Source organism: Struthio camelus, chromosome 3 (assembly GCF_040807025.1).
Source record: "Struthio camelus isolate bStrCam1 chromosome 3, bStrCam1.hap1, whole genome shotgun sequence".
In the NCBI taxonomy this organism is placed as follows: Eukaryota; Metazoa; Chordata; class Aves; order Struthioniformes; family Struthionidae; genus Struthio; species Struthio camelus.
Genome location: NC_090944.1, coordinates 32698498 through 32726329, shown reverse-complemented (window position 1 = coordinate 32726329; position 27832 = coordinate 32698498). Strand labels below are relative to the sequence as shown.

The following is a 27832-nucleotide window of genomic DNA, read 5'->3' as shown; positions in this document are numbered from 1 at the left end:
AACCTAGTAACCAGAGGTAACAAAAACAATGTGAATGATCCTGCTGATACATGAGAAAATTAAGAACGAGTAGAATAACAGAGGAAAGTTTGGGACATGATATCCAACACTACAAACTACTTTTCTATTCCTTTTCAGTGTATCTTATCTCTAATCAAATACTCACCGTGCAATTAAATCTTTAAAGAAATATCTTGTGTGGGCTAGATGAGTGGATGGTGAGGTGGCTTGAGAACTGGCTGGATGGCCGAGCTCAGAGGGTTGTGGTCAGTGGCGCAGAGTCCAGTGGGAGGCCTGTGGCTAGTGGTGTCCCCCAGGGGTCAGTCCTGGGTCCAGTCTTGTTCAATATATTCATCAATGACCTGGAGGAAGGGACAGAGTGCACCCTCAGCAAGTTTGCTGATGATACTAAACTGGGGGGAGTGGCTGGCACACCAGAAGACTGTGCTGCCATTCAGAGGGACCTGGAGAGGCTGGAGAGCTGGGTGGAAAGGAACCTCCTGAAGTTCAACAAAGGCAAGTGCAGGGTGCTGCACCTGGGGAGGAATAAACCCCAGGAACCAGGACAGGGTGGGGGTTGACCTGCTGGAGAGCAGCTCTGCCGAGAAGGACCTGGGAGTGCTGGTGGACACCAAGTTGAGCATAAGCCAGCCGTGTGCCCTTGTGGCCAAGAAGGCCAATGGTGTCCTGGGGTGCATTAGGCAGAGTGTTGCCAGCAGGAGGAGGGAAGTGATCCTGCCCCTCTCCTCAGCCCTGGGGAGGCCTCACCTGGAGTACTGGGTCCAGTTCTGGGCTCCCCAGGACAAGAGAGACATGGCACTCCTGGAGAGAGTCGAGCAAAGGGCTACCAAGATGATTAGAGGGCTGGAGCATCTCTCCTAGGAAGAAAGGCTGCGAGAGCTGGGCCTGTTGAGGCTGGAGAAGAGAAGACTGAGAGGCGATCTCATCAACGTGTACAAGTATCTGAAGGGGGAGTGTCAAGAGGATGAGGCCAGTCTCTTCTCCGTGGTGCCCAGCAACAGGACAAGAGGCAACGGGCAGAAACTGAACCACAGGAAGTTCCATCTCAACCTGAGAAAAAACTTCTTCACTGTGAGGGTGACAGAGCATTGGAACAGGTTGCCCAGAGAGGTGGTGGAGTCTCCTTCGCTGGAGATATTCAAAAGCCGTCTGGATGTGATCCTGGGCAATATGCTCTAGGTGACCCTGCTTGAGCAGGGAGGTTGGACTGGATGATCTCCAGAGGTCCCTTCCAACCTAAATGATTCTGTGTGATTCTGTGTGATCTAGGGAGATCATTAGTTCCGTTGTATGACTGTTGCTGTGCATAATACATCAGAGGTTTTATTTGAGTGTAAGCCTGAAACTTGACTCTTGTAGAATACTGCTCACAAATGACAAATGGAAGTAGCTTATTACATTTCAAATTTTTACAGTTATGGAAAATTCCTTTTCTAATTTAAATCATCCCTTTAACATGCAGGTTGATACAACTTTACTGTATTAAATGCAAATATACCTGAATTTAGTGAATCACAGCTATACAGAACATCTTTATAGGGTCTATAGCAAAAAAAAATTCCTATGTTAGTGATAGAAACATTCTAAACTGTGACTTAAAAACTAGGAAACAGTTTTTCGGCACTGGCTATACATAGGATGAAAATTCAGAGCAGTTTTCAAAATTTGGTTAGTCGAACAGCTTTATTAATTCTTTTTATAATATTTGTACTTGAGAAATAAACAATACTTTAGGCATTTTTTTGGTAAGCAGAAGTGCCACTGGTATTCACAGCTGACAAAGGCTGACACAGCCTTACAAAGCTGACAAAGTATTACAAAATCACAGAACAACTGAGATTGGAAGGGACTTCTGGAGATCCTCTAGTCCAATCCCCTGCTCAGCAAAGTCACCTAGAGCAGGTTGCTCAGGGCTGTGTCCAGATGGGTTTTGAATATTTCCAAGGATGGAGACACACTACATCCTCTCTGCACAACCTCTGCCAGTGTTTAACCACTCTGACAGTAAAAGTCTTTTCTTATGTTTAAATAGAATTTCCTGTATTTCAATTTATGCCCATTGTCCCTTTTCCTATCACTGGGCAGCAATAAGGACAGTTTGGCTTTATCTTCTTTACACCCTCCCATTAGGTATTTATACACAATGATCAGATCCTCCCTGAACCCTCTCTTCTCAAGGCTAAATAGTCCCAGCTCTCTTGGCCTCTCCTCCTGTATCTTTATTTCCAGTAGCTTATTAAAGCTAAAGGTCAATAACTTTGACTGATGTTTCCATTTTACATGTTCTTCTCGAGTAAAATAATGTTTTCAGCCTGTCAGGACAAACAGGCAAAAATCCTATGAAATATGTGACCTTGTTTCCCAGCAGAAAATCCTGACTGTGATAGGGTACCTCTAATGTCAGATTGTATGCAGGCATGATTTTCAATTTTGTCCTGCTGTTAAGTCCTGTATTATAGACTATATGACCCTGAAATTTCCAAAGGAATTCTTCCCTTATGCTAAAATATGCCTAATAGTCTAAGCATGCTATTGCAGAATTCCCTGTAATAGTTGGGACAGAATTAGAGTTGAATTCTCCTGTCTATGAGACAGTCGAAATAAATACATAGACTTTCTGAAGCTATCATTAAACTATAAACACTCACTTCACTCATAGAAGAGTATCAATTACCAGTCTGTCCAGAAACCAAGCATCTTTATGATTCTTCTATTTTCCCACGGTTCCTGGATCTTGGTCAAAGTCTTACAGGGCATCTAGGACTCCTCTTTCTTAGGTTCCTTTGACTACTTTCTTCTTTTGCTTCTTCCTTAGAAATAATGTTCCCTTTCAAATCAGTCTGTTGCCTATTTATGCTTGTTTGGCTTTTTCATTCATGAATTGAGTTTTTTGTGTGTGGTAAAGCTGTACAATCATACTGCACAAGAGTAGCAGTCTCCATTGTTTTGTGGAAGACCTTTGCAGATCTTAGATACTAATTGAAATGAACCCATTACCCCTATCCAGATGGTGAATTATTATATGGTAGTTTCCTGGTAGCAAAAACATTTTTTTAATAGATATCAGGTATGAATGTTATTTACAGAACAAAATTACAAAAGGGTACTCCTGAGAAGGTTATAGCCTATGCATTTAGAGACTGTATCAAAATGCAGCACCTTGTAAGTATATAATACAATTTCCTAATATGGAATACCCAACTTCACAAAGGTATTCTATGTTTAGTATTTTTAATATCAATCTATTTGTTTTGGTCTTGCACTTCTGTTGTGTTTTCACTGGGAATTAGGATGAGAAGGACTGGAACTCCTCAGTCCTGGAAGTCATTACAGGTAATGATCCTTCCTCTGGGCATATCATAAATAGTTATTCAACCTTTCTTTTTGCATTCAAACAGCAGCTGCTTCTGGCCCTACTTAAACGGTATCATGTGGGCAGATAGAAAAGAATGCCTATTGCCTATATGTCTATGAACTGTTATTTTGCTAGTATAAAAGGTTGTCTGGAAATATTTGTACTTTGAAAAATATATGTGTAATAGCAAATTTAATCACTTCTGTGGAAGAACAAGCATATAACAACTAATTATAAACTTAATGCACTTAAGTGACAGACTGATAAAAGCCAGAACTATTCAGGTCTAATTCAGTTTTACATGGTAGAAAGACAGACTGAAGAAGATTAAAGTGCCATTTTTAGCTGTACTATTTCGGGCTATTTTTAGAAATAAGAAATTCAATCTTGAGACTTAAGTCTTGTTTCCAAAAAGTAATAATCCTCAAACTGATGGAAAATGAAATAGTACCTATTGTTGCTTCCTCTTTTGAGACTCTCAGTTCAGTTGTAGTTTAAAACTGGTCACTCTATTCCTGTGAAGCTAAAATTGTTTCATTGGTTGGACCTCATCAGATTTATCATAAGATAATAAATCCCAAATAGCGTTAAATAAGCATAACATATGCCACGCCCATTGCTATTTCATTTGATGGTCTAGTTGTGAGATTACTTCAGTTACTGGGGGGGAAAAAAAAAGAAAGCAAGCTGAAGGGCCAAGTGAATGCCGTTACGGAGCTGCTGAATCCAGCAGCCCCACAGAGGTGAGGCCGATGCAGCTCCATCCTCCAGGTCCAGCCGGGAATGAGCCTGAGCAGGTATTCTCAGCACATACCCACACACACGCATGCACACACACGCACACACACACACACACACACACCTGCTCTACACACATCCCCCTTACACACACACACACACGAACAGGTCTCAGGAACCCCCAGGCCCTCACAGACCTCTGGCTCCCAGGCCCCTGCACCTACTCGCCAGCCAGTCCTGTACAGTCCCCCCTCCCGTGCTCTTCCCCCGCATCCCATAGGGAGTCCCATACCCCGAGGCACTTCTCCCCCATCCCAGTGTGTGAGGTGAATTTTTTTTTTTCCTTTCCATAGGAAGAATTTGCATTTCAGAGTTTTTCTACAGTTAGCAAAATTGGCTGGACAAACAAATTCGCTATGCATAGTTTTATATCTCACTAGTAGTTCCAATATTTTAATAAAATGAATTCTAATAATTCTGTTTGTCAGTTCAAAAAGCAAACAAAGGAAAGAAAATAAAGTTGTTTGGGTTGTTAGCTGGAATTAGTTTGGGCTGATTGGAAAAGGTTAAGTTGCAGCAACAATGTAGCCAAAATAACAGGATAATAAACATGATGTAATTTGATATGAATTGAAATGAATAATTAAAGTAATATATTAGAATTATATGCTTTAATACATTAACTAATGTGCCTAATGTACATAATACAGTTTTTAAATGCTTGGCAAGAGGAATATAAAAATAGAATTAAGCAGTATAAAAGGTATACCTAGCTGAGGGGTCTTTGGACTTTCCCTTTATTTATTTTAATCATCTTTATTGTCTCATCTTCCCTCAGGCCAGACTAGATGTTTAAAGATGTTTAAAAAACAAACAAATATTATGTGAAGGGTGTGGGGTTTTTTTCTCCTGGCATTTTGTTTTGTATCTTGATCTTTTGAAGCTGATTTTAGTAATAAAAAGGTTGTGTCTCAATTTCCTAGCAGACCTGTGGTATTCTTGTGATACTTTCAGAGTAGCTGGTCAGAAGCAGACCCGATTTAAATGATCTTGTCTAAGCTGACCACCACCAGAAGAAATCACAATGCAACAAGTGCAGGCTTGCTTTGCCATGCATGCTTCATACCAGCAACCTATCTGGGTGAAATTCTGGTCTCATGGAAGGCAGCACCCTCTGTGGGTGTAGCCGGACTCTGTTCTTGGTTTCCCTTGTTCTGTGATGAGACCGTCGTAAATGAAAAGATGTTGCATCCACTCAGGTGTGGGCCTCTTTCTTCTCACCCTTCTGCCCTCATCTGTGCTGGTGTGCAAAGCTTCTCTTCCTATATATTCAGTGGGAGTTGCAAAGCATGTGATTTGGTCTATGCTTTTGCTTCAAAAATGCATTAAAAACCCCACAAAGGTCAACTAATGCTGACAGTCTATCTATAATATGAATGAAAATATTTTGTATTAGTTAATTCTTTGTTTTTCCAGGTGTACCACTTCCTAGCAACAAAGGTTATCAATATGAAACAGAATGACTTAGTAGGTTTGGGAAAGAGTCCCATGTTTTTGCACATTTACAGCAAGTACAGGATGGTTGCTTAAGTTTCATATATTTACAGAACACTAGAAGAGTTTTTGTTGTTGTTTTTATTTTAAGACAAAAAATCAATTTCCTGTATTGTCAAAAATTCATCTGCTTAAATTACCTATTTATTTCAACTTTCATAGAAAGAGAGTAAAATAAAAAAGAAAGTTTCCAAAGTAAAACCTAGTTAATGGATATATTCCACTTTCTATGGCAGAATTCTAATTTCTGTCGCAGAGCGTTTCAAATTGACTATGTTGTTTTTGGCAAGGTAGCAGAAAGGTTCAAGGAGGTATTAGATATTTTGACCATTATGCACCAGAAGTTATCTCTCTGCTCTGTTTGATTACCATGAATAATTCAGGATTTAACAAACAGATAATCCTGAAGTCAAAGAATGAATATAATAGAGGCTGCTGAAATAAATTTGTACTAATGGAAAACCATGAGTGAAATAATGTATAATGAACTGCTAGGTAAAGTAGATCTTTTCAATGAATTTTTGTAATTCAGCGAGTTTGCATATGAGTGCATACCTATCCATCTTTTCTACACATTCTTTAAACCGTTAGAATTGGTGTTTGAAATAAGTTAGAAGAATTTATGGTATTTCCTCAGTAGATGCACACATGGTACTTTTAATCAGGTGTTTCAATGAATATTGCCATTTATATCAGAATGAATTTAGAAAAGAAAAATAGTAAAAGCAATTAATAAAGTCAAAAAGCTAAAAGAGGCCATTTCATTCTAGCTCTCAAGTGATACTGATTCTTCTCACTAGATTGTATTGAGACAATAACTTGTGTTTTGTTAAAATGTACTGTCAGGAAAGGGATCCAATCTTGATATGTAAACATCTACAAGCAGATAACCCCCCATGTCTCCTGACTGTTCTTTTCAAGGTTTAATACCATCACTTGACTTCTCAATTGTGTTAGTCTGGCTTAATCTTTCTGTGTCCAGTGATGGAGGTATATTTTCCTTCAGCAAAAGCCTTTTGTTACACAGTAATTCCCCTCTTTGAAGCACTAAGTCACCTCTCAGTTTTCTAGATAAGCTAAGTTGTCTGAGCTCTTTAAATCTCTCCTTCAAAGAAACTTTCACCAGTGCCTACATGTACTTCATTGTGGACTGGTGTTATTTGAAAGTTCCAGTGAACACTTATGTGATTTTAGATATCTAAATCCCTTTGAAAATCTGACTTCAACCACATTACATTATTTTACAGAACATCTTTGCTGCTTTTTATAGCTCATTCAGTTTTTAATCATTAACCAGTTGTAATTCATATGTTTGGCTGCTCTTCCATAACAAATTGCACTTGACAAATTTCTGTATCAGTCCTTTACATTAGTACGTTATTGTCTTTTGTTTACCCTCACTATTATCATGCAGGTACTTTTTGATGAAGGTGAGATGAGATAATAACAATAATACAATTCAATATACTTATAGCAAAAACTGAACATAAAATAACATTTTAAAATGGCATTTCCACATTTTATTTTCTTCCTACTGCTAATTTTTTATAACAAATTATGAGCACTTAGAAACTCATTTAGTTAAGTCATGTTAAACTATATGATACATGCCTTAGGAGCATACATTCTTTATTTTCTTAACTGTAGCAGTATGTCTGCCATGGCTGTTGTAGGTAGGTCCCTTAATGTATCTTATACTGGCACCTGAGAGTATAACATATGCAATACTATCAATCACTGGCCTGTGTTTGCTTGTTTCTCGGTTTATGTTGTTTGATCAAAAAGGAGAATTTAATAAAAACTGTAAGAATGAAATCAGTATTTGATAGCTCATTGTCTCTCACACTGAATATATATTTAGCCTCTCTGAAAAACAGCTTTGTTTGATTTTGTATGTGTGTGCTTTTGTCCCTGTATTAAAATTATAAGACATCCTTTATTAGCTTAGTATTAGTCTAGACCACATGATAAGAACAGAGCCAGAGAAACCGTTCAAACTCGTTCTATGTTAATGTAGCATGTATACCTTTTAAGAACAAGCTTGTTAAAATAGCTGCTCCTGTAACATCTCTTTAAAGTCTTTAATCAAAGTATCTTGCCAAGTACGCTGAGCCCAGCACATCCTTAAGCTAAAGCCATCTCAAGTCCTCTCATTTATAGTCTTGAAGCTTTTTCTTTTTTTTCAGTGTTTGACACTATAAAAAATCTTTGGATATATTTTTAAAGCTTTATACCCTTTCATAAAGGCATGCACGTTCTTGAGAGAGATTGACTGTCTTCTGGTACATTTTGGTGTTGCAAAGTTTTTTTTTTTTTCCTCCAAATCTAAAGAAATGCCCCAAAGTTGACTTAAAGTGACCAAAAAAAAAAAATATGCATCCAAAAGAACTACAGTTATTAAGACTATCCTCTAGGAAAAATCTCTGGCCTCAAGATTTTCAGTCCAAAGTTTAGATGTACTTTGTGAGAGCCAACATGGACAACATGGAGGAGATGTTTGACAAAGCCTCAAACTGGATACAGATTTTTCTTAATACGAGGGTATTTTATTAAAATGTCATACTACTAAGTCATTTTGTATGAGCACATTATGAACCCATGATTTTTGGACACATACAGAACAAACAAGATTATTAAAGGTGGCTTATTAAAGGTGGAAACCTTTATTATTTCCATGCAGACTGCTACAGATACTACTTCTTTTTTGAATGTCTAGTAGTTTCTCTGTTGCTAAGAAGGCTGAAGCATAGCTGCTTCATAATGTAAGCTTAAGCAGATGCTGCTATGGTAGCAGCTGTTCATTAGTCCACTTTTGTTTGGCATCATGTTATCCTCACTAAAACCATTCAAAATAGTGCATTTATGGCTGAAAAATAACATATCATTTCGGTACACATTTTTATATATAACATTTTTCCCATATTACCTTCCAAAAAATATGTAATTAAAGTTATACTTTGAAAACATCAAAATATTTTAACTTCCAAAACCAGACATAGTAGATGCTGATTGTTAAGAATCATGTTACACTCAGTCAACAGCCAGGTCTTCCACAGTCCTTATTCCAAAGCCTCACTGTGCTAGTTGCTACCTGTCTTCTAAGAGAGCTGTTTTCCATGCTACGATAATGTAATAAAACTGATATACCTTCAGTGAACTAGTACTTTCCAGTGCAAAAATGCAGCTTTGGAAAATGCCTAAGAGACTCTAGTTCTTACTAATACTCTATAACCAGCTAGTAGCAAGGAGGACAGCAGAATATGATGCTAAGATTTTTAAAATAAGAGCATATACACCAGTAATGGAGGTAGACAAATTAAAGTACAGTTTTCAAGGAAACATGCATAACCTACACACATACTTGTAAGTACAAAACCAATTAGGCTAATTATTTTACATTTTCTGCAGCCTGAAAGAACATGCATGGTTAGTTTTGCATCAGAAGAAACATCAAAGAATAAGGTATCTGAGTTACCACACTTGCAGCTTCTGCATGATCTACCATTCAACAGTTCAGCCCATTCAAGTTCAGCTGGCTGAATGAAAATACTAAAAAGAATAGTGTTAAGATCCGTGTTTTAGAGATATTTTCAGTTCAGACTACAGGTCTACAAAACCTGAAAAGGTGGTCAAATATTGGCTTCGGAATAGGAATTTCTGATGACTATGAGAACACCGATTACCCCATTGGCTGGTACTATGGAGATGTTATTGAAGAAAACCCCTGGAGCTCTGAGGAGATTAGCTGCTTATATGAACTTTTGACACTATGTTTGAAAGACTGGAAGTGCCATTCAAATAAGGAACTGAGCAGACTTCATTTATGGTTTCTTTTTCAGAGACAACCTATACTGCACAACGTGCTCAGTGATAGTAAATATTCACTGCGCAAACTGTGTTGATACTATTTTCCAGAACTGTGTATACTTGCAGGCATTAAAGACTTGACGCCTGCTAAACTTGTCTTATTATGATGTATCTCACATTGATAGCACCACAGAGCTGAGGCAGTCTCTCAGGGCAAGTGGCCAGCTAAGTGACATGCAGAAGGTTAATGGAAAAAAAATGACGGTGCTTCATTTTGAATTTTCAGATTTTGTGTCAGCTTATACACATAGAAGGAGAAAGATTTGTGTTAGAATCTATTGTGACACCCATTCATCTTGGGGCTGTGCCATTTGTTTCCTAGTACTGCATGCAGAGTTTTCCAGCGCAGAGAGCAGGTGGAAGGTCGAATAATGACAGGCAGTACTTTGCCGGATTGATGGAACAAGGAGGCTAACTGATCATGGTCAAAAACCTACAGCTTTTACAGGTAGCCATGTACTAGAAACAACTACTCCTGCTGTAAAATTCTCTCTGGAGTTATAACACTGATTACTAGGGAAGATTTTGAAAGCTGTTAGTGCATGAAATGCTAGGATATTAAACTGAATATTCTTCAGATAATACACAAGAGCAAAGAGTTGGATTATTTCAGTGACATAGTTCAAACTTGAGATCTTATGGAAGATTGGGATGCCTCTGAGAAGGTCAAGGAGAGGATAGCTGAGCATCAGGAAGCAAAGCTTGTGAGAATCTTCCTACGGTATCAAGTCCAGGGCCTTATTTTAGCTGAGGTTTTGTCATAGAATTCCCTTCATGAACTTAATTTATGGACAGGGTACTGAAGCAAGAAACCATTTTCAAGACCTTTGCTGAACACTATTTTATAGAGAAGGTAGACGAAAGTGTAATGGGTACATTAGAGCAATAGGATCAGTCTTCCTAAAGTTACTGACTTCCACGAGGAAAGAATTTCATGTTTGTTTTGGAGCATTTAAGAAATATATTGGCTCAAAACATTCTCTAGACTGCGGGAGTGAAAGGTGTACAATTGAGATACAGGTAATTCCATTGGAATGTTGGAATCCGTCCTAGTTCAAATCACACAGCTGAGATCAGGGACATGACATCATGTGGCCAGCAAGGAAGCACTCCCTGTCGAGAATGCATTGAAGTGAGATTTGCCAAGAAGAAATGCTTATGTGAGAAGGGAAGAAGCTTTAGCATTTCTGAAGCTGCGTCTTCAGCTGGCATAAAGAAGAAGAGCACATAATACTGGTAAGAGAAATAAGACATGGAAAAAGTAGGTAGAAAGGAAATATTTCAAAGCTTATTCTACCACTGATAGCTTGACTAGAACTTGCTATACAGAATTCAGGATAATGTTTGACTTCTCTGAGCAAGCCTTAACAGATGTTGACAACAGACACTTGTATAGGGACTTTGTGACACTGCAGTTAGATAGAAAATCCTGGCAAAAACAAGCAAATAAACAAACAAAAATATCCACCAGAAAGAAAGATCAAAGCTATAGAATTTGAAAAGGGCAACATTTATGAAGTGCTATGACAATTGCTCATTGGCAATTTTAATTTCCAAAGTCTGTTACTTAGAAACTAAATGTCCAGCATTTTGCCCATTGACCAGGAAGTAGAATAAATATATGCTAAGTATTTGTGAAACACTTCCTGGAATATATTTATAGAATAAGCTCGGATGAGGAAAAGTGAAATAGTCAAGAGAATATTTTGAAAAATAGCCAGACGTGTTTTTATCAGATTAGTTTTGTCAGATTATTTCTGTTACTATTTAAAAAAAAAAAAAAAGTCAAAGTGAACAGACTATTTTTTCTTATTCTCATAGATACTAGACTTTCAAGGGAATTCGTGGTATGGCAGGAAGAAGGAAACTGAAAAAAAAAAAAAAAAACCTTAGAGGCAGTTAGTGGTCTATTTTACTGGTCTCACATGACCTGAGTGATAAGAAAGAAATGTTTGATCTATAAGCAAACTCCAGACAGAATACTAATGCCATGAACCCTGTGAATTGCAGATCATTTCCTCCAGGGCCAAAAGATGGTAGTACTGCTGCAAATGACTCTTAAGAGAAGAACCCAGAGCAATAAAGGTACAAAGATCAAACAAACAAAGTACTTGATTGGACTTTACAATCTGAACTAAGACAATGATTTTTTTTTCAGAACAAGAGTACCCAACTTCAGGAAAATCAGAGCAATGAGACTAAAGCAAAAGGAATTTGATGAGTTCTGCATTGTATTGAGATAAATTTATTAATTCTCTCAGGAGAATAACCCTGTGAAGGTTATTGGAAATACTTCATTGTTACTTACTGAACTCTGCAAAATACGTAGAGCTAGATATAAATCTATGTAATAGATACCTCTCTTCCACTCTCTCTCAACATATAAAGTGTTGAAGATATTAAATTATTTCTTCTAATACAGCAAGAGGAAGATTGGCATATTGGAGAAAAGGCAGAGTATTTAAGCGTTACCTGAGGCAGTTGCTTGTGAGTCTCAATTTCTATTTATGCATCTACATTTTTTTTGCCTGAAATCGAGCTGTCCTTTAACTGAACATGCAGAAATGCTCACGTACATTCCTTACAGTGTCACCAGGTGCAGAGCTGGGCAAGAAGGGCAGGGCTTTCCTGCCTCGCTACCTGTAATCACCACGCTCTGGGAAATATGCTGTTCCCCTTCACCTTCAAATATCTGTACTTGGGAAAAATGTGCAGTGAAAGGCAGCCAAGAGCTGAACTCAGCAGAGCAGCAGCAGAAGCAGCTTGAGGAACTACCAGCGGATGATGTCAGAATATTTTAGCTTTGAATGGTAGCCAGTCTTTAAGGCCTTGCAGGTTATTTCACACAGGAGGAAAACTTGGCAATATAATCAAGTAACTGGGTAGCTGGGAAACTGGGAAAAGAGGAGTATGTCATCAGAGATGTACACAGCGACTGTTACAAAGAACATAGTAGGGACAAAAAGCAAGAGTTGGTTTTCTTCTTCTGGTGTCATATCTGCTTTTCCAGCAAGCACTTGTGAAAAAATGGAGCTTTATCTCTTTCTGTGTCTTAACTTATAACTGAGTCCTTCTGCTGACATTCCTGAAATTTAGACTGGGAATATATCTGTACATTTACAGTACTACCACACAGATGTCCCTGAACTATAACTATATAGGCTCTAAAAGAGAGTAAATTACATTAAGCATAATAATATGTTAATAGGACTATGTGATTCTAGTGTCTTATCTGGCTTTGATATCCCTTATGTAGTGCACGTCATCTCCCTGTTTTCACATATGCTGTTAAATGCAGTAATCAATCAATTTCATATGCTAGAAATCCCAGGAATAACCTCCATGGTCTTAACTTCTAATTGTTTTTGTCATTTATCCGAGTGGCTTCAGGTTGTGGGTTACTATTATGAAATAGTAGAAAATAGGGTCAAATACATCTTGATAAGCTTGTCCCTTGTCGAAGAAGGACTGTTCTTGTCAGATTGTATTTTAGCACGCTCTTAAAAACTTTTAATGATGAAGATTCCACAGCTCCTTTGGATAATGTATTCCAGGGCTTCATCATTCTTACTATTAAAAAGCTTTTTTTCCTGTGAAATCGAAGTCTCCCTTACTACAAATAAAGGCTATAAATTATTGGTTTAGCCCTAGCAGAGCTGGAGCATATATCTTTCCTCTTTGTAGTTATCTTTAATATGTTTAAAGTGTATCATATCTCCTCAAAAACTTCTCTAGATTAAATTATTTCTCACTTATATCTTACAAAAGGACAATTAATTGTGTTTCATACCATCTTCACTTCCGTTTCTATTTTTTCATAATTTTCTTTCTACCTATATTAACCTCCTCCCCCCTCCACCAACAAAAGTACAACCAAAATTACATTTGTTTGAGAATAAGACTGCAAATTCTTGGTGCAAAGACTAACCTGCATTTGTTCAGCATTTGGCATATGAAACTCAAAGATGATTAGTCAAGTGATACTCACAATAATTATAAACAGATATCTTTTCTTGAAATTCATAGCCATCCTGAGAATAAATGACAAGCAAATATAAGCTTTTTTACATTGTAATACAATCTGAAATTCATCTTCAACTAAAAATGAAAAGAAGTTCTTTCTAAAATCAGAAAACGTTCACAGTGGAAGAAGCTTAGTCTGGGAGGTGAATGTCTGCTGTATTCTTATTTTCTGTGTAATTACTAGCAATTCATAATTAAAAAAAAGAAATGAACAGGTTTTTCAAGGCAAATAATCAAATACAGCCCTCCTGGTGATATAGCCTTTGACTCTCTCCAGCAGAAACTGTTCCTCTCACCAGTACTGAGATACAAGACCTGGTCAAGATTAGAATGTGAGCTTCCTGTCCCTTTCATGATAATTCCTGAAAATATGTATGTCTGTAATCAAGGCAATGCAATGGAAATCCAGCATTTGAGCTGATGCTTTTTAGTATGTTGCGCTGTACACTTGGTTTGACCTCTTAGGTTTTCTTAGGCCAGAACTGTCCTGAACTTACTTTTTCTGGTTTCACTGATTTCAAACTATTTGTGTACATAAATGGATGCATTAAAAGACTCTAAGACTGCATTTGAAACCTCCATTTGCTTGGCATCTGTATGTAAAGGTATTTTTATGGACAAAATGAAACTAGCCTTCCATGTACCAACTGTATGTGAGAAGTTAAACTGGCTTTGCAAATTTTATCCTAAATGCCTATTTCAAATCGGTACTTGTTTTACCTTTTTTTTTTTTTTTTTCATTTTTTAAAACCAGTAGCATTGCCCTGAGAATAAAAATAATAACAGGAAAGAACTTTTACTTTCACAGTTACATAAAATCCATTTTTATTCTCTCACCCTTAATCTTGCTACTCCAGGATCTTTTTAAACTTCCTCATGAAATCCTATTGAATTTTTTCTAGCTATTTTTTCTCTTTTTTCAGTCCAATACATTTTTTTTATTATAATTTCTTAGAAAGCCTCAGCTCTGTGCATAAAAAAACAATAAAATAGTTCAGGGACATTAATATGTCCTCAGAACACTACCAATGAGTAATTTTAAGTTACCAGGTATGTGAAGTTTATAGAAGCAGCAGAAGGAACATGAGGATTCCAAGTAGAATCTCACCCATCTTCCATATTATCAGATTAAAGTGTCTAGATTTTGTTATTAGCTCTCTGTCTTTGATTAAATCCAATTATGATCTGATTTTCCCTAAAGTTGCACGACACGTTCAAACTTAACAGGAACCTCATATCCTTGTAATCTCATTATATCTTTTTTGTATCATATACAAATTATATTTGCTTATCTATGTAGATACATAATTTTAATTTAATATTGACTAGCTTTAGATTTGATTCTGTCATTTCTGAAAGTTATTAGGAGTAAGCTGTCTGATTTCAGTGGAGGAGAGTGGTTTTATTGCAAGAGTAGTATGCTTTTCCTTACAAATATGATGCTTCATTTGTGTTTGAGCTTTAGCTTGTAGACTTGGAGGGGGGAAGCAGAGGAAGCAGGGCAGAAAGATTCCTAGAAATAAATTATAATTAAAAGTATTAGCCAAAACCTATGATTCATTTCTTACTGCCCATGCGGAAAAGCTTCTTCAACTAAAGCTTCAATACCATGTCTGGATGCTTACCGTATACTTCAAATAGATGCTATCAATCAGTGCTATTTTATCAACACTTACTGACTTACAAAAAAGTAATAATGCTCTATAATTCAGTGACTGAAGCTTTCTTTTTTTTCCCCCCAATGGCTTTTCAATTATAACATCTGATTTAGCTGTTCCACGGAATTAGTTAAACTTGTATCTGAGCTCACCAAACCAGCAGCAACGAGCATCCGTCTTCAGAAACTCCTTTTATATGTAGACATTGAAAAGGGACAGGAGTCAGTGAGAAGCTGCTGTAATTTCCTCTGGGAAATGACTGGAAATGACAGTATTCTGCAGAAATTTTTGCTTTTAAATGTCACTCATACTCAACGCACTTCTGAGTTTGTTTGCTTTGGGGATGTTGCTTGATTTATCCAGGGGATAGCTTTTATTAAAAAAAGAGATATTTCTTTGGATATTTTGAGTTCAGTTTCTTTTCCAGTTATTTTCACATTTGAGTGTAAATTTACGAATGTGTAGGAAGTATATGTAAGTGTGTATTATAATCTTATGCAGAAAGGCTTTTATATTGATATTTTATTCTTAGTTGGATTTTTTTTTTCATCTTTATTGAGTATTTTATTTGAGTTAGCACAAATTTTTACCATGATGGAAGTAAAGACAAACACATTAGAAAGGTTTTCATTATAATCCCAGCAGGCAACGTTCCCTGAGAAAATTCAAAACCTCTCCTAAATTTGAGAGGATATACTGCCATCAGCACTCTGTAGGATCTCTCCCAGTGCATTTTCAAATATAAGTTCAAATAAGAATTAATTGCCCCATAGAATGCAAGAACATAATAATCTAGGGTAAGAAGTACTTCATAATTGTCATAGATTTCACAGAATGCTGGATTTCTTCCCTTGAAATTATATCTGAAGAACTTGCAGATGTTAAAAATATTTTTGCTAGCTTGCAGGTTACATTTATTTTTAATCACTGGTTCATTCAGAAGCACCTTCCAGTGTCAGAGAACAATTTTAATTGTAAATATATTGAATCTTCTTAAGAATTCTGGCAGCACTAAGCTTTGTCTAGATTTCATATAGATTGTCACTGTTTTCAAGTTTGCATGTGATGATGAGGTGTATAATGAAAACAGCCTATTTTGTCTTCCCCAAATTAGACAACAAATGCAGATGAAAAATCTTTGCTCCAAAATGTAGTTTAATGCTTTAATTAAAATGTAGTTTAATACTTTAATTAAACAATCCCTAGAAGAATTAAAAAGAATTATCAGATATTAATATTTAAATATTGACGATACTTTTGGAAAGGTAAAGCAAACCAAATATATACCAAAAAATTGTATATAGCCATTTAGGTTTAAAGCTACAGATTGTTAGGCTTTCAAAACAGCTTCCATACACAAAGCCTGATTCTCAATTGCTCTGTGCTTTGTACAGTTATTTGCATCAGTGAGTCATGTGTATGTAAAAATGATATATGTGCAGAGCGTATCTGAAAGACTAACTGCTTAGAGCTTTTATTTATCCATGCATAATTGTTAAGAAAACTGTTTAAAGTATTGGAAAAAAATTAAAACCTTCAGATTTAGTTCTCTTCAGCAATAGAGCAATTGGTAGATCAGTTTGAAATACACCTGAGACTGGAAGGGCAATTTTCAAAGAACAAACCCGGAAAATAAAACTAGGGAAAATAAAAATAATTTTAGAACAATCATTATTATACGAATTGTAGGAAACCATCACTGCTGTAATGAGCTGGTGTCTATAACATGCTTTTATAATTGCAGCATCAGTAGAGCAATTCTTTTGTGAGTTACTTACTATTACAAATTAATGTAAGCAGAAAAAATTGTAGAACATCCTCCTTGTGAATGACAAGGAAGTAGGAATATAGAGAAAGCATAGTACTCTGAAGCGACTTATGGCTCCAGAAAATAAAGCTGATATTATCAATGACTGTTTTCACTTTCAAAAATAACATATTCAAAACCATCTTAGCATTTTATGATACATGGATGTTTGTGCAGAGTCTAATATTTTGTATTCTTTCTAAAAGAATATATATGAGAAATATATAAATATAGGAAAGTTAACATTTGTGTATAACTTGTTCTCTGAGATGAAGCAGAAGAAAAAGACAATTATGTTTATTTGCTCAAACGTAATGAAAATATATTGAATGATAGATTTTTGAGGTCATAATACATCACGGTCTGTCCTGAACATGAGCAATGCTCCTCTAAATCTTCTTTCAAATGATTTAAAGTGGGTTCTTTAAATCTCATTGTAGTAGTAGACTCACTGAAACATAATATAGAAACAATATAAGTGCCTCTTCTTTTTGCAGTACTTCTGATACACAGTTACACAGCTGATTAAAGCAGGAAATAACATTTCATTTAATTAACTCTTTGCAGTATATTTATATTAAAGCATCAAATATATAATGAACACTTTTCTTTGAGCTGAAAAGGCATTGTAATGTTTAGAATACACTATATACTCATTTGTTTTCACAACAAAATTGAAACATAACTGAAACAGTCATTTTTCATAACAAATCAGGATGTAAATGTAAATATTGTATAAAGTATGTGTATATGTATTTCCCCATATCTACATAGGTATAATTGAAATTAGAAGCTGGCACCTTTCACTGTAAGGTGTATACACCTCAAAATGTGTTAGAACTATGTTAAAACAAAACTATGATCTTACTGAATGATAAACAAAGTCTTACACTACTCCTGTTCTAACTGAGTAATCTAACAACTAATATGAAATTTGATATTTATACCATTTTGGTCTGAATATAAAACAACATTGAATATCATATACCCTTGATATTTCAGGGAAGACACGAAAGCAGACCATAGATTTCCAGTCTACGTGGAACTGGTCATAGTTTGACTATCCAAGTCGCTAGCTTGCAAAAGCCCTGAGCTGTGCTTAGAGGCTAGTACTGCCACGGGCAGCACAGAGTGTGTCTTTGAATGCACAGGCAGCCCCAAGGAGAGGAGAATTTCAAACTGAGCAATATCCCTGTTCTGTTGGAGGTTCTGAACTCTCACCCTGAGAGACAGTGTTCACCCAGGCTACACACAACTAGTGGCTCTGCAAATATAGGATGAGTTTTCAAAAAGTTCATCTTCCATATACAATAGAGGCATATATATTAGGATTATAGCAATGTCTAAAGGAAAGGATCATAGTCTGCTCAAGTAATGTGAACTCAAAGAAGAGAGTCATTCCTTTGTCCCAAAAATAAAGATGAGATTTATCTGCTGAATGAATTTAGACCTATTTCTTCAACGCACAAACTTGAAATAAGAACATAAGAATACCCGCAAACATTCAGATAAAGGATCTGTCTAGCCCAGTGCCTGTCTCCAAAAGCAGCCTGAAGCAGATGCCTGCAGAAAATTAAGAACAGGGAAAACACTGATGACATTTCCCTGATAATACATCTCCTGTCACCAGATATTTTTAGCTGCAGGAATCTCCTGAACCTGATGTAGTCAGTCTGCTTAATAACCCTCCACAGGACTCTCGTGCAAGACTTGACTCTTGTCAAGTCTTCCTTTGAAACTTTATAAACTTCTTACATCTACATTTGTCAATGGCAAAGAGTTTCACACGTCTTTTACTTGTTATATGAAGAACCACCTCCCTTTACTAGTTTGAAGCCTTGCTCTTGTTAGCTTCTCATTGGCCTTGAGCTGAGAGTGAACAAAACAGGGAACATTCAGCCCCTGTGAACCCTCTTGATGACAATTCTGGTCCTCTTTTATAACACCCCTCCTCCCCCCTCCTTCCTCACAAGCCATCGCTTTCCAAGGCTGGAGAGTTCTAGTGTACTCAGTTGTCCATCAGGAGGGAACATGCAATATCTTGGTAACCCCTATTGCCCCTATCACCCTTCCTAGATCCTTTTCCCTGTTCTATGAAAGCCTTCTTGAGCCTTTTCTGGTCCATGCAGGGACCAGAAATGCATAAAATTGTCAAGGTGTATGATGAACTACAAATTTATACAGTGATGTAATAATTTTAGCCTTGTGCTTTACTCCTTTCCTGACAATTTCTAATATCAGATTTCCTTTTTTGAACCCTACAGTGCATGCTTCTCCTAAATTCTAGGCTTTATTTCTGAGTAGTGATGATCAGCTCAGTCTCCATCATTTTAGTTGTGAAAATACGACTGTTCTTTCTAACATTTATCACTACTTTTATCTACTCTGAATTTCATTTGCCATTTCATTACCTGGTCGATGGGTCATGGAAGGTCTTTCTGCAGTTCTTCAGACTGCAGACTATACAGAAAACTTATTTTTGAAATTTATCAGAACTTAGTTATTTTTTAATATTTTTCTTAAACTCATTGCTTCTCTGAATATTCTCAAAAATATTAGATCCTGCTGACCCAAACATATGCAAATGTTTTAAATATGTAAGGTTCTGTTTGTTTTCATTTTAAACTCTTCTCTTTAATGAACATAGATTATTTAGCAGTTATATTTGATACTTTAGATGCCTTAGGAAAGGAAAATGCAAAGGAGACTTAGCTTTCTGGGAAAACCATTTCAATGACAGACTGGCAGCCGACCTCAAATATCTTAGATTATCTTCTTTTCAGATATGGGTATAGATAGCTCTATCATTATTTTAAAATGCTCAAACAAATTTTTTAAATATTGTTTACTAATTTGGTAGGAGTACTTAAATTTGATTTCTCTCAAACACAGAATCTGAATGCAATATATACCTATAATATATATACATATATACACAGAAATTTCTATGACTAGAGGTGATAGTTTTCTCCTTCTTTTCTACAGTTTTTATTGTTTGTCTTTGTTTGTTTATTCATAAGTAAATTAGAGTTTCATATACTTTAGAAACAGAAAATAATGCTCTTCCAGTAAAATCCCATAGTGATTATTTTTCTAATGTCTCATTTTGATTTTAACATATCCAATTGTTGTCCTCCTGACTGTAGCCAACAGCTGAAATTTTATTTATTGGTTCATCCTTTCTCAAAATATACTTTCTGCTCAATTGTCATAATCAGTTCTCAGCAAGATAGTTGTGCTTGATGTAAAATGCATTTCCTTTACACAGATTCACATATATTAGAAACTTAAGAACTTAATAGAAAACATAATAGGTTTGGATGTTTATAAAGATCCCTTGCAACTTCAAAATTTCCTTTAACTTTTGTTATCCGTTCAAAGAATACCAGGCATATATTCTCTTCATGACTGGTTTTAATTTAGCTACAGTGTAAAGTTAAGGAATTCTGCAGATGTTTTCCACTAGACTGGTGAGATTATCCTGGACTTCCAGTGTTCAGCTGTCCTCACTGAACTAGTGGTGCTGAAAGAGATTAAAAGATGGGTATCCTAACTCCTAAAGAGTCTTGAAGGCATGACTCACTGAAGAAAAAAAAAAAGTGAATTAAATTTATTTACTTAAATTTACTTAAATTAATACTTAAATTAATTTATTTAATTAAATTTAAGAGAAGATAGCAGAAAACTATGCACATTCTCAAAAAGCAGTAATTTAAAAGGTAGAAAGTGCTGCTTGTATTTGACATTATTAACTTTAACTCCTTTTTGTGCTATGAAATGGCAAATCATCTTTGAAATTAGGAAAATCTTTTTAATGAGAGAGTAATTAGGAAGTAGAAAAAAATGCCTAATGTTGCAGCTTTGGCACCTCAGAAGAGATATTCAAATGGGATTTAAATGGTTATGAAAAGTATGATTGAGAGTATTTCCTTCATGTTAGAAAAGGAGTTGAAATTGTTCGTTGAAGACAGTGTTCAGTAGTTTCAATTTCTCTTTCAAGCAGGGAAGAGATTATATTTTACAGACTGCACCTGCTTAATTCAATTAGGAAACAATTGTCATTTGGCCTTATAGGCACAAAGACTCAGATATAGCTAAATTTGCTTGTTAAAGTTCTCCAGACTTAAAAAGATCATGTCACCTACTGTCACTGTCTAAAATGTAGGAACCTAGCTTCAACTAGTGGTGTATGCTTCTGTTACATTTCATGGAGAAAAAAGGGGCCCTTCAGAGGATGATTCATTGTGCCCCCTCAAGGTAGCTATTTCTTTTCGTAAAACCTATATTTTAAATGACTGATCTTAAGTATGGTGAATCCCATACCTCTGGGCAACCACATCCCTGGGCAACCTGCTTCCATGCTCAACTATCCTAATAGTGAAAAAATTTGTCATATATGAAGTCAGAACTTCCTTGTTTCAGTTATATCCACTAAATTTCAAACTAAAGCTGATGAGGATCATTTTCCCCATTTTAAGAAGCCGTGCTCTGAGCATGTCTAATACCTCCAGGAGTGACTCCCACAGGAATCTGAGAGTTTATTGCCAATTTCCTCCTGAAATATGATCACAGGACAAAAAGGAGGAAGAGAGAGTACTTCTTTTTCTCCATCTACCATATAATGAATGACTCAAGGATTATACCTCTCATCCGTGAACGTAAGCAATGTAGGGTTGTATCCTCCAAGAAGTGCTCACATGTTTTACCTGAGATAGATATTGATAAAACATGGAACTTGTGCTGCAGAAAGGACCACAACTCCAGGAAATATCCCAGCTGTTCAGGTACACAACTTGTGCTATCCCTGTCTTTTGAACAGACTGGTTATGCAGCCTAATAAAACAGAATGGAAGACTGAACTTGAGGAAAATTTAAGTACCTAAGGCTTAGAAAGTAGTCCCAAGAAAACCCTACCAAAGAAGTTTACCCTTCCAGAAGCCACAGATACCTATGTTTTGTTATTTCTTATTTATTTTTGAGAAGATTAGCTTTATTGTCTGTAAGCAATGATGTTTCCACATAGTATACTCTTAAAAGAAAAAAAAAAAAAAAACAGCACAAATCTATTTAATCGCGTGTGGCTATAGTCGTGTTTCAAACATCTTTCAACATTTGAACACCTGTTTTCCAGGTTTAAGCATAAATGTCTGCACTGCCTAACATTTCACAACATACAGAGAACAAAAAAAGACTTTCTGCAGTGCTTGCTCAAACAATTTCAACACTTAAGAAAAGCCTACTTCACTTTGAGTTTGCAAAAGCAGCAAACTCCCAAACCAGAAATACAATACGATGAAATCACAATTTTTAATGTGATATTTAAAGGAATATTAACTTGCTCTTCCTACCACTTTACTGCTTATAAGTATTTGCATACAGATAAGTATATATTATAGCAAACATAAAATATATGCCATACTTTTAAAACAAGCATAACTGATGACTGGTTATATTAATTTGCATATTTATATGGTATGTGATACAAATTATGGCTGTTTTAGATGTGCTTGAGTTGATTTTTGTTTATGTTTGTATCTAGGATGAGTGTTTACATTTTAAGATTATTAAACACTACAAGCTCTAGAAAAAAATTACTATGAATCAATGACTTACGTCTTTGTAAGTTTTTTCATTACTAACATAGCGTTCTAATACACAAAGTCAGTTATTAAGGTATTTTGCTACTGCTATTATTTTTTCATAATAACTTTAGATTGTTCGGGTTTGTTGCACATTTCTTTATTTGTATCTTATTTTATTCTTAATTGATCAAATTGCTCCTGAGCTATAGAAAGAATGAATTTCTGATTAATTCATCTTATATTTTTATGCTTTTCTCCTAGCACTATAATTCCAGTTCTACCCCCTATGTTTATTAGCATATAAATGTATTAGTTCCTTCCCATGTCTCCTCCTCCTTGGTTTATGAGACCACTCGGTTTAGCTCTCTGAAGAGAGGAGAAAAAAAATAAAAATCTAAGCAATTAAATCAGTAATGGATCTGTTCTCTTTCACAAAACTTTGTATATTTGAGAGCTCTTACTGTCTTTCTAAATTCAAGTGAAGTTTACCTGTAGATTCAAAACAAGTTAGGTAAATGAAACAATGTAACACAATGTAATAATATGACATCAATTTCTTTAGGAAACTGAGGTAAAAATGTTTCTGTTACTGAAGAATCAAGTGAAAATAGTTTGGGGAAGATCATATTTAAAGTTTTTGGTCCTTAGATACACATATATAATGTACTGTACATTTTAAATAAGAAAAAGGTTGCAAAAATGTTTGAAATTTTGCCTTGTGCAGTGGTAAAGATAGGAAATCAATTAGTACAGATTTTTTTTTTTTTTGCTTAACTCTAAGGAAACTTAAATTCAAAGTATTGCAAAGGACGATAATCTCAATTAAAGAACTCAGCTTCTTCTGAAATATAATAAATCGTTATATTTTTGAAAAAAATATTTAAATTATCATAGAGATTGCAGTTATTTCAAGCTGCTTATGGGATTCCTATTTTGCTTTATATTGTTGTAACACATGTGATTTGGCTGCTGCATTTTCTTCTCTACATGACTTAATAATAAATTATCTTGTTTTTGTTTGCTTGTTTTCCCAGTGAAAAAAGCAATTGAACTGAAATCAAGAGGAGTCAAGATGTTGCCCAACAAAGACAGTAACCACAAAAATTCTGTCTGTAAGTTGTTTATGCCATTATCTGTAGAGTGACTGCATATATCTTCTTGAGTTTTAGTATACATACAGATCAAGGAGAAAGAAAAATTTGAAATGCTGGGAAGCAATGGTAATAAACTGGTCATTATTGTTTCAATTGTCACTGATTTTAGAACTACATTGGTAATACCGAAGGGGCAGAAAGCAGGCTATGATGTTGTAAAGTCTGAAAAATATGGATCTGTAGAATAAAAAAAATATATCATTTTTACATATCAGGACGTTTAGAGTTCAGAGATGCAAAACTAATGCAGATTCAAGCCAGCAAATCCACACAATATAGTGCTGAATGGACTTTATCAGAGCAGTACTGGGGGCAGTTAAGCATCTTGTCAGTCTCGAATCAAAGTTTATACTTTCTTATATTTTTTTTGCCTTGGCTAATATCAGAGCTCTCTAATTCTTGCCCTCTCCTTGCCACACTGTATGTCTTTGTGACTGCTTCTTTCCAGTGCTGTGCTATATAGCACAGTTGGGCTTCACATCTCCTTCTGTAACTGCCAGTGCCTGAAGAAGTCAGAGACCACAGCATCACCTTCCCTTCACTGCCTGTTGAATGTGCTCTGGAAAGACTTCTGTTTAGTCCCTCTACACCTGTTTCCCCATGTGTAGCCTGAAGGTAGAATCAGGATGTTATCTCTGAGACTCTCAGGTTATTTTTTTTAAAACAAAGACATCATTACTTTGCCTGAACAACTGGTGACCCAAGAGCTCTTTCTCCATTAATCAGGCCAGTCTTAAAATAAGAAAAAGAAGATGCATTTTTATTGTGGATAACAGAGAGTCCCTTTGCCTAAAAAAACCCAGACGGTAAGCCGATGTTCACTCACAACTCATTAAAAGTAGTTGCATAACGACTAATACATATCTGAATAAATTAATAACGTGTAATAACGCTGAACTCAGTGAAGTGAAGCCCAGGTTATGTTCGACTCATGTGCTATTCCACAATTACAAAGAGAATGAGCATCTTGAAGGCTAATGTCTAGAGGAATGTGATTTATTCTCTGCCTTTCTACAATGCATTGTTTTATGCAAAGTGAGTGTTTTTGGTATGCTCACTGGAACAAAAGAGGCATGATAATTGTCTGTTTTAAATATTGTATATAGCTGGTATGGTACTCAAAAGGAACTTTTTGTGCAAGGTGTAACAGAAAAAGTTGCTCTCTCTCTTTGGTGTTGGTATCTGAATGGGTGGTTATTTCATTATTTATAAGTTACTTCTGGGAGCTGTGTGATCTCTCCTTAAAGTCTCAGAGCACATGCTGTCAGACACTAGATTTAATTACTGAAAGTGAAAGTAAGACAGGCTATGGAAAAATTATTATCAGGCAGTCTGCTGTTGACTTCAAATATGTCTTTTGTATTCTTTTCCTATGTGTTTTCACTTGTGAAGCTATATCTTGTGTCTGCTTTTTCAACATAAAACTAAAAAGTGTATTATTAGCACTAGTTTCACCTGTGTGAAACTTATCAAAAATCATAAGATTAAAACACATATATTTAGATTCAGATATATTTTACTACTCTTTCTGATGCAAAGTCTTAGCATTTAACCATTTTTCTTGCCAATAGTAGCACAGATGAAAGAGTAATTACGAATTCAACTTCAGCAGATTGATAAGAATGGATATTACCAACTCATTCTACTTAGCAAATATCTAAGCAAATAAATTAAAGACTAACAACTATTTCCGTTACACTAGATCTTTTCAATATTTTCTATATTTAAAACTAGAAGGCTTACTTCTCCATTTTGATTTATGAGTGGCAGATGGAATGTGAATGCAGGCATGGTAAATACTGTAAGAGCAGTATTACCTTATTCACATTCTTAACAGTGAAATAAAACTTTATGAAATCTAACACATTTATTCCAATTCTCCCCTGTAGCGGTCAGTAAAAGAATTTGAGTTGGAGTTCTATATATTAGTTTGTATAAAAGTGCTAGAACACTTTTATAACACATTATTTTTATTTTTATTTGCTTACTGAAACTGACACTTTAAAAGACTATATTTTACTATCCTAACATAGATTGTCTTGGGAAAATTTGAAGATGCTCTGCATGATCATTTTGATATATTAACAGGGAAAGGAAATTCCTGGGTGAAATCCTTTATCTATACGTACTTAGAAGACTAGGCAAAGTTTTTTCCTCATCTGCAAGAGGAAATGTTTATGTTTTTGAAAGTTTATCTTGCATTTTTTATTCTATAAATAGTTTAATAAAATATAATACTTCCCCAAAGAAATTTATCTTGCTTATGTCCTTAGACCATCATGAATAGAGTCTATGACTACTCAAGCTGCAGGTCTTTTCAGTGACATTGCTGGCTCCGTAGAGATCAGACTTTCTGGTGTGCAGTAAGTGAAGCTGCAGATGTTCCCTTTCCAAATTCAATTTATATTGGATTCTCCTTTTATTTTTCCTAAACATACCTAGTGGCTTGAGGTACTTAACTCTGAGATATACTTGGATATAGACTATGTGTAGAAATTCTGGAAGCCTTTTTCTGAGGCAGGCTTGGAAAATGGACTAGGTGACAAGAGTGTGATGTGATCACAACCACAGATGGTAACTCTCACAGGTAAGTGGATCTGCAGACACAGACATTTTCTTTTCTCCCAAAGCAGTACCGATGCAGCACTTTATGATTCACTATAGTAAGCTGGATAAAAAAACAGCAGAAGCTGATTGGCATCCTTCTCTGAACTGGAGAATATAACAGTAACTAATTCCTGGTAATTTTTATGGTGTCGCTTACTGCTTTGCTGCACAGAGAAGCAATATAAAGTAACATTATAGAATGTTACTATTATAGAATTTACTGTTGATATAATAGGTAGGTATACTAGAAAGATGTGGGTGAGACTTTATAAGTACTGACTACTGGGCTAAATTAAAATTCAGTGAAAATAAATAAATAAGTAAGCAAGGCTGACTTCTTTATGCCTAATGTTTATTCTTTTAGACTTGATGGGGTACAATTCTTCAAAGCATCTAATGTCTGCACTCTTCGCACTAGCTCTATTGCATAGAAGCAGATTTGGGATAGTGAGTTTGTTAATCCTGAGAGAGTTGCGGAGGGACTGAGCATAGTGTGGCTCCCCAAAAAATCAGATGCAGTATGCCTGCAGGTATCACATCCTCATCGTGCAAGCACTAAGACCTGTTCTTCCTCCCAAGCACGGTCTGAGAGCTGTTGCAGTAACCATTTCACAGTTAGGATTTAGGCACAGAAGGTCACCAGCACACTGTTTATCCCTTGTGTGATCTAGAACAGTATTTCAATCACGTACTATCATATCTCACTCCTCTCCTCCTGTACTCGCCCATATTCTTGGGTGCTTGCTTTCAACTGCTCTGCCATCCTTTATAAACAGTCAGTTAACAAAGCACGGCTTTGGAATACAAGATCCTCAGTAGTTTACTGTGGGAAAAAGCCATTATATCATGTGTCGCTCCCCAGGGAATGAACAGCAGGGTTTTGATTTGGGTTTTTTTTTTTGTTGTTGTTTTTGTTTTTTTTCCTGAATGCACCTGAAGGAAACACATCAAGTTAGTCTGTTGCCAGAGTGCTCCTGCCAGCCATATCCTTCAGCAGTGAGCCAGATGCAGCTGGACGATGATTAATCTATGCAAGGAAAGGGAAAAAGGGTGGGAAAGATATTTGAACTAAAATGAGGTCCTGGTTCATCCAAAGTGTAAGCTGGCCTACTGGGGGGTAAAGTAATGGGCTTGCCAAATTTTAGAATAGTAAACTGGGAGAAAATAAATGGATGGACAGCTCCAGTGGATGTTTTTTGACAGCTGGTCCTCATTAATGCAGGAGCTGCCACAAACACTGACCAAAAGCAGATTTTGTCTTGGTCATCTGAAGCTATTCTCTCAGAGGACCAAGGAGAGAGTTTTAGTTTATGAATCAAGGAGAAGAAATTCTAAAGCATCTTATCTGGTGATACATCTATTTAATTGCAGGATCAATCTACTCACTTGATTGTCATTACCTAATTTGTTTTACATAAATGGGTAATATTCTTAAAGGAAGGTATTAGAATGGAATAAGCCTACAA

The 27832-nt window shown here is 35.9% G+C and overlaps 1 protein-coding gene across 2 annotated transcripts in view; it reads left to right on the top strand.

The window, feature by feature from the left end:
- CSMD1 (CUB and Sushi multiple domains 1) overlaps positions 1–27832 on the top strand; it is a 1260625-nt gene that overhangs the window by 747542 nt on the left and 485251 nt on the right. For both annotated transcript variants that reach the window (XM_068937332.1, XM_068937331.1), the window contains exon 7: positions 23640–23717. In XM_068937332.1, the coding sequence (XP_068793433.1) occupies positions 23640–23717 (78 nt within the window). The remainder of the gene's footprint in view (positions 1–23639; positions 23718–27832) is intronic.